The sequence below is a fragment of the Eptesicus fuscus genome, chromosome 8, assembly GCF_027574615.1.
Source record: "Eptesicus fuscus isolate TK198812 chromosome 8, DD_ASM_mEF_20220401, whole genome shotgun sequence".
NCBI lineage: Eukaryota > Metazoa > Chordata > Mammalia > Chiroptera > Vespertilionidae > Eptesicus > Eptesicus fuscus.
Window position 1 is genome coordinate 10,146,600 of NC_072480.1, and position 13,531 is coordinate 10,160,130.

At 35.5% G+C, this 13,531-nt stretch overlaps 1 protein-coding gene across 6 annotated transcripts in view; it reads left to right on the top strand.

The window, feature by feature from the left end:
- ZC3H13 (zinc finger CCCH-type containing 13) overlaps positions 1-13,531 on the top strand; it is a 145,183-nt gene that overhangs the window by 48,114 nt on the left and 83,538 nt on the right. For all 6 annotated transcript variants that reach the window (XM_054719763.1, XM_054719764.1, XM_028161332.2 and 3 more), the window contains 3 exons: positions 332-471; positions 1,084-1,244; positions 3,739-3,936. In XM_054719763.1, the coding sequence (XP_054575738.1) occupies positions 332-471; positions 1,084-1,244; positions 3,739-3,936 (499 nt within the window). The remainder of the gene's footprint in view (positions 1-331; positions 472-1,083; positions 1,245-3,738; positions 3,937-13,531) is intronic.

Here is a 13,531-nt window from a genome sequence, read left to right on the forward strand (position 1 = left end):
GGCTTTGGTATGTTTAATGCTTAGGATTTATAATTGTTTTATTTTATCTTTTAAAAATCCCATCTCTTAATCAAAACTGCAATTCCCAACAACCCAAAATTACTTCCAGCAAATCCAGAAGCCTTAAAAATATTTGGCTTTTCATAAATCAGCCATATTGATTTTAATCCTTTATAGAAACAGTATATTTCTTTTATCTCTTAGAAGTATGTTAATCTAATAAAGGCTTTACTATTTTGATTTGTATAAAAATTATTTGAAAAGATTCTCTAGACTTTATAGAGATTATTATGATAGTTTCTTAAAAGTAATGAGATTTTTTTGTTTAAAGATTCTGACAATGGAGATATTAATTATGATTATGTTCATGAGTTGTCATTGGAAATGAAGCGTCAGAAAATACAGAGGGAATTAATGAAGCTGGAACAAGAAAACATGGAAAAGAGAGAAGAAATTATTATTAAAAAAGAGGTATGCTATTTATTGAAATATGTTAGTTGATTAACATCAACATGAATATTGACCAGAGAACTCATTAGCTTCTTGGCACATCTTAAATTGTATTGGGCTATTGATACACATATTGGTCAACTTGCTCTATATCAGTCATTTCATATGTGTTAATCATTTAATCTTCACATTACTCTATTAGTTAAATAGATAATAAACAGGTGAACAAAACTGAAGTTCTATTGCCCAGAGTCACCAGCTAATGTAAAATGGGATTTGAATATATATATGTCTGTTGTTTAGGCCCATGCTATTTCCAGAATAATTGTTTCATTACTAAAGAGTAGAGAGAGAATTTATTCGAATATAATTTGTGATTTTTTTTTAGGAGATTTTGAAATTTCATAACTTCATTTTGTTTTGTTGGTATTAGTATTATTTAAGGGAGTTAATTAGCATTTTGTTTAAAAGCATAGGTTCATAAGTCTGACTACTATCAATACATGGCTATCGTAATAACATTTAATATTTCATCTTAATTTTGGTATGGTTTAAAAACCAGTGCTTTGCTGCCTGATTATTATAACCATGACTGGAGGAGTTTCTGAATTGACTTACTAAATTTTTTGAAAGGTTTCACCAGAAATGGTTAGATCAAAATTATCTCCATCACCTTCTCTAAGAAAGTCTAGCAAATCTCCAAAGCGAAAATCAAGCCCTAAGTCATCATCTTCAACCAGCAAGAAGGACAGGAAGACAACTACAGTATCCTCTCCCATGTTGGACCAGCAAAGGTTAGTAAGGTGATAAATAGTGCTGGAAAGAAATAGCTTTTTCTGAAATCATACTCTTAAGGAATTAGTAGATTGCAGAAGGGTACTTTTAATACATTCAGTATTTAATGTAACAGATAAAGATACAGAACAATAAAACAAATATCTGTCACATCTACATATGCTTTAGAACTTTTTATTTTTTAAGAAATGAAACATAGTATTTCCTGTTTTTCCCCTTTTGAATTTTGTTTTATACTTGTGCATGTCTTTGTACTTTCATAGTATGTATTATTTTGCAATATATAGTATTTTCATCAATTTAATCTTAATACAGATACATTATAACTTTTTCATTTAACATTTTTTACATTTATATGTATTGATATATGTAACTTTAGTTTTTTCATATTTATAGTATATATTAATCTACCTTGTTGAATATTTAAGTTGTTTCTAGTTTTTAGCTATTAGAAATGATACATGATGAACTTAATTTTTGTCTTGTGTACATAGTCAAGAGATTAAATTCTTTACAGTATATATGTAGCAGTAATAATATATTATTTAGTTTTATTATAGTAGCCAGTTGAAGAAATAAAAACAGATGTGATTGAATATTGTTACATTGCAGGACTGAGAATAACGCATAAGACATGGTGTACTATTTAAATTTTAATTAAAGTACATACACTGATTTTGTTGAAGGAAAATGCTAAATAAAAATCTCTTCTGAACTCTTGACCAGTTGGAAACCCTCTCTATCTGAACCCATAATGAAACTCATATTTTACTCCTTCCTTCTAGTTTCCAGAGGCTCTAATTCTATTTCAGATTCTGGTTACTTTTTTGCCTAGGTTATTATATCATCTCACTAATTATATCGCCTTTATCTAGTATCTATTCCCCACACATATAAAGAATCAGATACCCCAACCCTTTTATTTTACAGATGTTATAAGAGAAATCTTGAGAACAATTCTAATTAATTATATCATTGAAAAACGCAGTGGTTTCCATTCTCTTTAGTGAAATTCAGGTTTTTTAAAATGACGTTTTCCTTTGATCTTTCAGTATTGCCATATTTTTATCCAAACATCCTTCTATAGTCTCCCATCTTTAATCCTTCGATGTCTAACTCAATTTTTATCTTTCTGCTAAGTTTTTCCATTTTTCTTTACTGAACATAATTTGTATTCCTTTTGTGTGTATCAAATTTTACTTATATCCCCCTTGTAATATTAATTATTGTTTGTATTATATTTTAGCTGTGGCATACATGCTTTACAACCTCTATTAAATTTAAGCTCCTTGTAGATTGGGATTTTTTTTAATACATATTTTTATTGATTTTGGAGAGAGGGGTAGGGAAGGGGAGAAACATCGATGTGAAAGAGAAACATTGATTGGCTGCCTCCTGTTTGCCCCTTACTGGAGACCAAACCTGCAACCTGGGCATGTGCACTGACCTCCAGGTTCATAAGTCAATGCTCAACCACTGAGTGACACTGGCCAAGCTATATTGGGATCTTGATGGTTCATTGTTCTATCTCTGCAAAGTACCTAGTTTGCATAGAGTTTTGTATTTTAATAAGGCACTTTGTAGAGTTGGCTTGATCCTTTCCTTTGCTCCTGGGATTGAGTAAATATGGCAAGTGATATGGAAGAGGTTAAACATAGAGTGATGTGATTTACCCCTACTTGCTCTATATCCACTTGGCTAACCAATTATTGACTTTTCCTCACTTCCATTCATTTTCCTCTCAAAAAACAGCATACCAGAAATATTCTTTTTATTTTCTTATTCTTTCTATTTATAAAATCTTTGATGCAAGAAAATAGAATCTTTGAAATTTAATCTTTTCATAGAAATCATAACTTTAGATGAGTGGTTAGTTGTATCCTGTTCTTTTTCATGTAATCATCTCTTACTGCTTTTTAGTAGCTCACTTATCTTGTGATAAATATTTAGCATGAGTAATTACTTATTGACTTAACTGTGATATTTCCTGTATTCTACAATGTTGTTGACTTTAAGATTTACCATTAATTTAACCTTTTGCACTCAGATGTCGAGTGTGACTCGACACGGTTAGCATCGGTAGCAGCTCGTATGTATTTGAAATATAAAAATATCGAAATAAATAAGTTTGTATGAAAAGAAACTCCAGTTTTTTATTCTACTGCCGCGCTTTGTAAAATCTGGGGTACTTAAAAAAATTAAATCCCGAGTAGAATAAAGGAATCGAGAAAAAAGCAAGCGAGTGCAAAGGGTTAATAATAGAAGCAGAAGGATCTGGAAAACAGTACATTATAGGCAAGTAAATTATTTCTTTGCTCATTTCTGTTTTTTTCCTAGATATTGATTACTAGTATAAAAAATATTCAAAGGCAAGCTATTCAAAGGAATGCCACCATTTTGTTTGTTAAATGTTGTTTGTTAAAATGAGAAAAATATCCATTAGACCTTCTAAAAGTATTTGGACCTCTAATGATAACTTTGTGTTATCTTCAGGAATTCAAAAAGCAACCAAAGTAAAAAGAAAGGACCTCGAACTCCTAGTCCACCTCCTCCTTTACAGGAAGATATTGCTCTGGGAAAAAAATATAAAGAAAAGTATAAAGTAAAAGATAGGATAGAAGAAAAACCAAGAGATGGAAAGGACAGAGGACGGGATTTTGAAAGACAAAGAGAAAAAAGAGACAAGCCCAGGTAAGGAGGATTCTGAGTTGTTGACAATATTGCTTTTTGTAGAATCTAAAATACTTATTCAGGAGCTCTTAGGCATTACTGTAATGGATTTTTTAGTGGTATTAAACTGTTTATGTATACTTAATAATTCCCATATTTAGTTATGGATAATTCAGTAAATATTAACTTAACATTTTTTTATTGTGATTAAAAAACAAAATTTCCTATCTTCATTTTTAAGTGTACAGTTCAGTAGTGTTAACTATATTCACATTGTCATGAAACACATCTCCAGAACTTTTTCATCTTGCAAATCTGAAACTCTAGACCCATTAAAAAATTCCCTTCCCCTCTCCCCTTGCTCCCAACGTCTCAGCCCCTAGTAACCACTGTTCTACTTTCTATTTCTATTAACTTAACCACGTTAGATACTTCATATAAATGGAATAATTTTGTCTTTTTGTGACTGACTTAGCATAATGTCTTAGGAGTTCATCTATGTTGAAGTGTGTGACAGGATTGCCTTCCTTTTTTAAGCTGAGTGATATTTCATTGTCTGTATATACCACATTTGTTTATCCATTTATCTCTCAACTAGAGGCCCAGTGCATGAAATTCGTGCACGGGAGTGGGGGGGTGTCCCTCAGCCCAGCTTGCACCCTCTCCAATCTGGAACCCCTCGAGGGATGTTCAACTGTCTGTTTAGGCCCGATCCCACCGGACATCCCTCTGACAATCCAGGACTGCTGGCTCCCAACTGCTCGCCTGCCTGCCTTCCTGATTTCCCCTAACCATTTCTGCCTGCCAGCCTGATCACCCCCTAACCACTCCCATGCCAGCCTGATTCATGTCTAACTGCTCCCCTGCCAGCCTGTATGCCCCCAACTTCCCTCTTCTGCCAGCCTGGTCACCCCTAACTGCCCTCCACTGCAGGGTTGATCGCCTCCAACTGCCCTCCCTTGCAGGCCTGGTCCCTCTCAACTGCCTTCCGTTGCAGGCCTGACCCTCCCAATTGCCCTCCCCTGCTGGCCATCTTGTGGTGGCCATCTTGTGTCCACATGGGGGCAGGATCTTTGACCACATAGGTAAAGCTATCTTGATCTTGTGTGTTGGAGTGATGGTCAATCTGCATATTACTCTTTTATTAGATGGGATAGAGGCCTGGTGCACAGGTGGGGACCAGCTGGTTTGCCCTGAAGGGTGTCCTGGATCAGGGTGGGGTTCCCTTGGGACGTGGAGAGGCCTGGGCGAGGGGCCTGTGGTGGTTTGCAGGCCAGCCACGCCCCTTGGCGACCCAAGCAGAGGCCCTGGTATCTGGAATTTATTTACCTTCTACAATTGAAACTTTGAATCCTGGAGCGGAGTCAAGCCTCCTGCTCGATCCGTGGCTGCTGCCATTTCTGTTTGGATTTTTTTACCTTCTATAATTGAAACTTTGTATCCTTGAGTGGAGGCCTGAGCCCGCTAGAGTGTGTGGAAAGCTTGGCTTACTCTGTTGCCGGGGAAACTCAAGCCTCCCTTCTGGCAGCCATCTTGGTTGGGGTTAATTTGCATACTCGCCCTGATTGGCTGGTGGGCGTGGCTTATGTAGTGGAGTGATGGTTAATTTGCATATTGTTCTTTTATTAGAGAGGATGGACATATGGATTGCTTCTGTCTCCTGGCTATAGTGAATAGTGCTATTATAAACATGGGTTTAGTATGTTGATCTTTTGGTTCACAAGATTTATGAAATGTTTACAGATTGAATAGGGATGTTTTGTCCTTGTTAATATTTTAAATTCATTTTGAAATTCTTTCATGAAACTAATATTTCCTCAAGAAAATATATAACTCTAGAGATCTCTTAGTCTCTTTTCTTTTTGAATTACAATGTAATAGAAAATACACAAACCTTGAATTTGCACAAACAGGAACTTGTATCTTGGCTCTGCCAGTTACTTGATGTGAGACCCTGAGTAAGGTATTTGTTTTCTCAGAGCCTCTGTTTATTCCACTGTAAAATATGCATGATACTGCCTCATAGGATTGAGGTGAGGATTAAATGAGGTAAAGCTTAAAAATATGAGCAAAGTGCTCAATAAATATACTCTTTATCTTTCTACTTCAGTAATAATTTACCACATAGTAATATTTAAATATGCCTCTCCATTTGCAGGTTTTCACTTAAATTAATACTTAATCGAATGTTGCCATAAAGTTATTTAGTTTTTCTAGTTTTTTTTTTTTTTCTGTTACTGATGCAGTATTGTTAGATTTAGAATCAGCTGTTAGAAATAAGGATTCATGCCCAAACTTTGCTGCACATTGGAATCACCTGAGTGTCTTTAAAATGTATTGATACCTAATTCCAGTCCCCAGGTATTCTGATTTATTTAGTATGGGTTGCTACCTTGGTATCCAAAATTTTAAAAGCTCACTAGAATTCCAGTGTTCAGCAAAGGTTGGGAATCATAAATTGTGATTTATTCTCTCATTTAAAGAAGGTCAGAGGGAGGTGGGTCTGAGACTGATACACTAGTCCTCAGTGTCATGACACTGGATTCCTTGTGCATGCTCACTTTTCAAGCAAAAGGTTAGATATCTCATGGTTAAATTTGACTGCTAATGCTGTAGCCTTTACATCCATATTCCACGCAATAGGAAAAATTAAAGGAAGAAAGCCTTAACCTTCCAAGAAGTCTCACACACTATTTCCCCTTACATCCTATTGGCCCGAATTTAGTCACATGGCTACATCTAGCTATGAAGGCATCTTGGGAATGTAATCCTTTAGCTGCGCATATATCTCAAGCAAGTAAAATTGGGGTTACTAACAGCAAGGAGAGAATAGGTGTTGGGATAGGACAGTGGTCGGCAAAATCATTAGTTAACAGAGGCAAATATCAACAGTACAATGATTGAAATTTCTTTTGAGAGCCAAATTTTTTTAAACTTAAACTTCTTCTAACGCCACTTCAAAATAGGCTCGCCCAGGCCGTGGTATTTTGTGGAAGAGCCACACTCAAGGGGCCAAAGAGCCGCATGTGGCTCGTGAGCCGCAATTTGCCGACCACGGGGATAGGACATTGCAGTCTCTGCTACACCTGTGAGATGGCCATTTCTCATGTTATTAAGTAATAAGATCATTAGAGTAAAACCAGTATTATCTGGCCCTTTATCTGGAAAGCTCTGTGAAATGGTATTTGTAATATTATTAAGAATAAATGATCTACCTAATAAGCAGTTATTGTAACTTTGTAAGTTTACCAAAACCCAGTAATTTCCCAAAAATATATTTTGGTGGTAAGCTTAGTCCTTTCTTTGTCTTCATAAGAGATCTTATCTAACTTATTTAGGTAGATCAAATTTTTTTTTTCCCTCTCCCCTGTGGTGACTTAGAAGAACCAGAATGATTCTCTCAGCTGTTGCTAGGATCTGGCAACATTGTGTTTTTCTGGAGCAATAAGAAAGTGGTTAACTGGCACATTCACAATTCCTGAACATAATTTCCTAAAATATACATTGTATTTTATTCAATCAAATAGCTATATTTTGAAAATGACATATAAATCAGATATAAGTTATGTTAAATGTTCTTATTGACTTACAGTTTAAGAAGTTTTTATTCTTCTCTGATGGTTCTTGGTGTTCTTATTTTGTTATTGTGACCCAGAAATTTCTGAGAGGTGGTTCTTAGCATATGTCCCTACATAGTTCATCATTGAAATGATAACATATTTTGTATTAGGAGAAATTGAGGTTGATTGTTCATTTTCCAGTTTTTCTTTCTGGCTGTCCAATAATTGCCCATTAAAATTAATTTAGATGTTATTATATCTAGATGAGTTTTCAAATAAAAGTACAGCAGATTCTCAACATCATTTTGTTATAATATTGATGAGGTGCCATAGGAACTTAACTCTTGTTTATATCATTTAGCCTGTGGTAAAATTCGTCTTGTTATACATTGTTTTACTTAAGGAACCTGTCAATGATGTTAAGTGAGGACTTACTGTGTTCTAATTTATATATTTGTCCAATAGTAATTGAATACCTAATATGTGTTATAGGTTCTGTTCTAAAAGCTGATGATGCAGCAGTGAAATGTTGTCAGAAGCTTTGTTACTATGGGGTGGAAGTAATAACAGTAATAATGTGTGTGTAAAATAATATCTTTTTGAATATGGATTTTTTCCTTTCCTTCCAAGTAAGACTTAATAGGCCTATTTCATATTGGGGGGGGGGGGGGGGGGTTTCAGTGGTTTCCTATTGAATTACTAGAAAAGTATGCATTCATATGGGAAAATGCTGCAATAAAACCACATGACCAATTAAGTCCCTGTCTTCTGTGTCTCAGTTCTACACCCTTTTAGATCAGGGGCTGATAACCTGAGATCCATTGGTGGATTTTAGTAGTCTGCAAATTTCTTGATACTTGGGTAAGATTTTGCCCCTGTGTTTTGGTGAGGGAGAGTACCCATAAGTTTCCAAGCAAAATTTATGATTTCCCCCTCAAATTTTTTAAAGAATTCTTAAACATTCCTTAGGCCTCTGTCACTGATCTGCCATCCAAGATTTGAGTATTATCCTCAGAAATCTACATTGGCCACATTAACTTTGTTAAAAATATATTCTGGCCCTGGCTGGGGTTCCTCAGTAGTAGTGGTTAGAGCATGTACCAGGGATCAAAGAGTTGCAGATTTGATTCTACTCAAGGACATGTACCTCCATTGGAGGCTCCATCCCTGGCCCCAGTTGGGCCCATGCTGGGGGCAAACAATCAATGTGTCTCATATTAGTCTCTCTTCCCCCCCAACCCACCCCTCTTTTCTCTCCTCCACTCTCTAAAAAAAAAAATCAATTGAAAAAATACTGAGTGGGGATTAAATAATAAATACAAATTTAAAAATAAAAAAAGAATATATTCTGTTCCCAGAACATTTATTAACTAGAATAACACTGAAATCTGTCGTGTAGTTGCTTTTGAAGTGAATAGCTTGGAGGCCACAGTTATTAAACAAATGTTTATTAATGTCTTTCAGTTTGAACAGTAGAATTTTTTCACTGGATTATTTATCTAACATTGATTAAAACCTGAATACTACTGTTTTATAAAATAAAAGACGAATGGACTTACTTTGTTACTTTGCTTTTAGAAAATGTAGCAGTTTCCCATAATTTTTAAAAATAAACTTTTCATAACCTAATCTGAGTAGAAAATAGTAAAATCTTGATTACCTAGAACTCACCTGAATCATTATTTGTGGAGATTATTATGTTCTTTCTTTGTTTTTAATTTAAATTATTTATTGTTTAAAGTATTACATACATTTCCTTTTTCCCCATTGACCTCTCCCTGGCCACACCCACCCCCCAGCACAAACCCTGGCCCCCCTACTGTTTGTGTCCATGGGATATGGTTATATGCATACATATAAGTCCTTTGGTTGATCTTTTACACCTCCCCCACACCCACCTTCCCTTTGAGGTTGGACGGACTGTTTGATGATTCTACTAGGTGTATCAGTTAGTAATACGGATTTTGTAATACAATAATTTCAAGAGAAACATCAAAAGTGCTTTATTCAAAGTAATGTCCATTGCTAGCTACACATTTCCCCCATCTTTCAGGTAATTTGTGGCTACCGCCCCAATAGAACTTTACTTGTTTTGAAGCAAACCATTCAGAGACCCAATTTTCCAGTTCTTCATGCATTTTGAAGTGCTGCTCAGAAAGTGCGTGTGCCATCGATCAGAACAAGTGGTAATCTGAAGGAGCAAGGTCTGGTGAATACAGCGGGTGGGTTAATACCTCCCAGGCAAGATCTTTTATGTGTCTTTAACTGGTTTTGAAGTGTGTGATGGTGCATTATCATGAAGCAAAATTACTTTGCTGTGTCTTCTGGCCCATTCTGGTCAATTCATTATCAAAGTGTGCTTAAAATTGATTATTTGTTGTCGGTAGCAATCAGTATTAACGGTTTCACCTGGTTTTAGAAGCTCATAATATACCACACCTTCCTGATCCCACCAAACGCAGAGCATTTTGTTCTTTCCGAAGTGATTTGGCCTTGCAGTCGCTGTTGACCTGGATCAACCGATGATTTTTTGCATTTGGGATTCTCCAAATAAATCCACTTTTCATCGACAGTCACAATTCGATGTAAAAAAGACTTTCTTTCATGCTGTTGAAGCAACATTTTACTGATAACTTTTCGGTTTTCCATTTGTCTTTCGTTCAGTTGATGTGGCACCCATTTTCCTTCCTTTAAAATCTTTCCCATTGTTTGTAAACGATCGGAAATGGTTTGCTGAGCAACGTTTAATCTTTCTGCAAGTTGTTTTTGACTTTGACACGCATCTTCATCCAATAATGCTTGTAATTGTTGGTCTTCAAACTTTTTCGGTTGACCTGGACATTGTTGTTGTGGTTTGGTTTGTTTTGTTTTGTTTTTTTGAGGTAGGCCTGTAGGTTATAAACGTGTCTTTCAGGACTGCTTTCACTGTGTCCCATAGATTTTGGATTGTTGTGTTTTCGTTGTCATTTGTTTTCAGGATGCTTTTTATTTCTTCTTTGATATCTTTGGTAACCCAATCATTATTTAATAGCCTCCAAGTGCTTGATTTTTGTTTTTCATTGTTTTTATTGTAGTTGCTTTTGAATTTTATGCTTTTGTGATTCTAGAAGTTGCTTGATTTGATATCTATCTTCTTAAATTTGAAGAGACTTTGCCTTTGTCACAATATGTGGTTTGTCTTTGAAAATGTCCTGTGTGCACTTGAGAAAAATGTATATTCTGAAGCTTTGGGGTGAAATGTTCTGAAGATGACAATTATTTCCATCTGATCTAGTGAGTCATTTGACAGTGCTGTTTCTTTTCTCTCCCTCTCCCCCCTCCCCTCTCCCTCATCATTTCTATTCTGTAATTTGCTTTAGAAGAGAGATAACTCGCAGGAAAGTTCAAATTGAATACTTAGTCAGAAATATTACTTGTGAAGGGAATATTGTGTCTCAATATCCCTAACTTAACCTATTACATCTAGATAATCCTATTGTAGATGTTACACTGATGGTTTAGTATACCTGTAATATTTTCTTTATCAGTGAAAATCTGTATTCTATATACTTTGCTGAATCAGGAAAGTTATCAGATATATAATCATATATCAAGGGCTTTAACAAAGGAAAACTTTATGGGTATTAGTTAATCAGAGAAGTTACCTCATTCTGCTGGACATTTGATTAAATATGATTTCATTGATGACTGGTAATACATTTTAGTCTAAATGGTAGGTAGCAGGATTTTGTGGTTAAATGAGGTGATACTGTTAACAGCGTAGCTAATTTATCTTTTAATCACTTCATTATAATTACCTGAATATCGAAACCTACTTTCCTTGTAAAAGTGCCAAAGGGTGACTTATGTTTTTAAATATATTTTTATTGATTTCAGAGAGGAAGGAAGAGGGAGAGAGAGAGAGAAACATCAGTGATGAGAGAGAATCATTCATCAGCTGCCTTCTGCATGCTCCCTACTGGGGATCAAGCCTACAATCTGGGCATGTGCCCTGACCAAGAATCGAACTGAGGTCTCCTGGTTCATATTTAATGCTCAACCGCTGAGCCATGCCATTCGGGCAGTTGACTTTTATTTCTAAACTGCACTAAAAGCTTTTGTAAACTCACATTTTCTCACTTTTTTTTCAATGTTATATTATTTTCTGGTGTACAGCCCAGTGGTTAGACATAACTTACTAAGTGATCATCCTAATAAATCTCATACCCATCTGATACCTTACATAGTTATTACATTATTATTGACTATATTCCCTGTACTGTACTTTACATACCCATGACTATTCTGTAACAACCTACTTATAATTCTTAATCCCTTCACCTTTTTACCCTTTTCCCCCAAACCCCCTTCCATTTGGCAACCTTCAAAATATTCTCTGTATCCTTGAGTGTATTTCTGTTTGGTGGTGTTTTGTGTGTGTTTTTTTTTTGTTTTGGGGAGGGTTTTAGATTCAGTTGTTGATAGATATGTATTTATTGTTCATATTTTTGACAATTTTTTTCTTCTTAAAGAAGACCTTTTAACATTTCATGTAATATTGGTTTGGTGATGATGAACTCCTTTAGCTTTTTCTTGTCTAGAAAGCTCTTTATATGTCCTTTGATTCTAAGTGATAGCTTTGCTGATTAGAGTAATCATATTTGTAGGTCCTTGCTTTTCATCACTTTAAATATATTTTGCCAGTCCCTTCTGGACTGCAAAGTTTCTGATGAGAAATCAGCTGAAACTCTTATGGGAGCTGCCTTGTAGATAACTATTTTTCTGTTGCTGCTTTTAAAATTCTTTCTTTGTCTTTAACCTTTTGCATTTTAATTCTAATGTGTGTTTGTGTGATCTTTTTTTTGGATTCATCTTATTTGGGAATCTCTGTGCTTCCTGGACTTGTGTGTCTATTTCCTTCACCAGAGTAGGGGAGTTTTCTGTTATTATTTTTCCAAATAGGTTTTCAATTTCTTACTCTCTCTTGTTCTTCTGCCACTCCCATGATGCATATGTTGATAAGCTTGAAGTTATTGCAGAGGCTCCTTACACTATCCTCATTTTTTGTGTTCTTATTTTTGCTATTCTGATTTGATGTTTTGTTTTTTTCCTTTATTGATTAAGGTATTACAAATGTGTCCTTATCCCCCTATTGTCCCCCACCCCCAATCCTGCCCTCACCCTCACCCCCTGTTGTCTGCATCCATTGCTTATGCTTATATGCATGCATGCATACAAGTCCTTTGGTTGGTCTCTCCTCCTAACCCCCACCCTCCCCTACCTTCCCTCAGGTTTGAGCATCTGAGCGATGTTTCTCTGTCTTTGAATCTGTTTTTGTTCATGAGTTTATGTTGTTCATTATATTCCACAAATGAGTGAGATCATGTGATATTTATCTTTCTCTGACTGACTTATTTCACTTAGCATAATGCTCTCCAGCTCCATCCATGCAGTTGCAAATGGTAAGAGTTCCATCTTTTTTACCGCAGTGTAGTATTCCATTGTGTAGATGTACCACAGTTTTCTAATCCACTCATCTGCTGATGGGCACTTAGGCTGATTCCAAATCGTAGCTATTGTAAACTGTGCTGCTATGAACATAGGGGTGCATATATCCTTTCTGATTGGTGTTTCTAGTTTCTTGGGATATATTCCTAGAAGTGGGATCACTGGGTCAAATGGCAGTTCCATTTTTAACTTTTTGAGGAAACTCCATACTGTCTTCTACAGTGGCTGCACCAGTCTGCATTTCCACCAGTAGAGGGTTCCTTTTTCTCCGCATCCTTACCAGCACTTGTCATTTGTTGATGATAGCCATTCTGACAGGTGTGAGATGGTACCTCATTGTCATTTTGATTTGCATCTCTTGGATGATTAGTGACTTTGAGCATGTTTTCATATGTCTCTTGGCCTTCCTTATATGATGTTTTTTGGCTTCCTTATATTCAAAATCATTTTTTTGGTTCTCTGCTTCATCTTCTCTACTGTTGATTTTCTGCAAATTATTCTTCATTTCAGTTAGCGTATCCTGCATTTCTGAGTATTTCTTTTTTATAGTTCCAATGTCCTTTTTTATG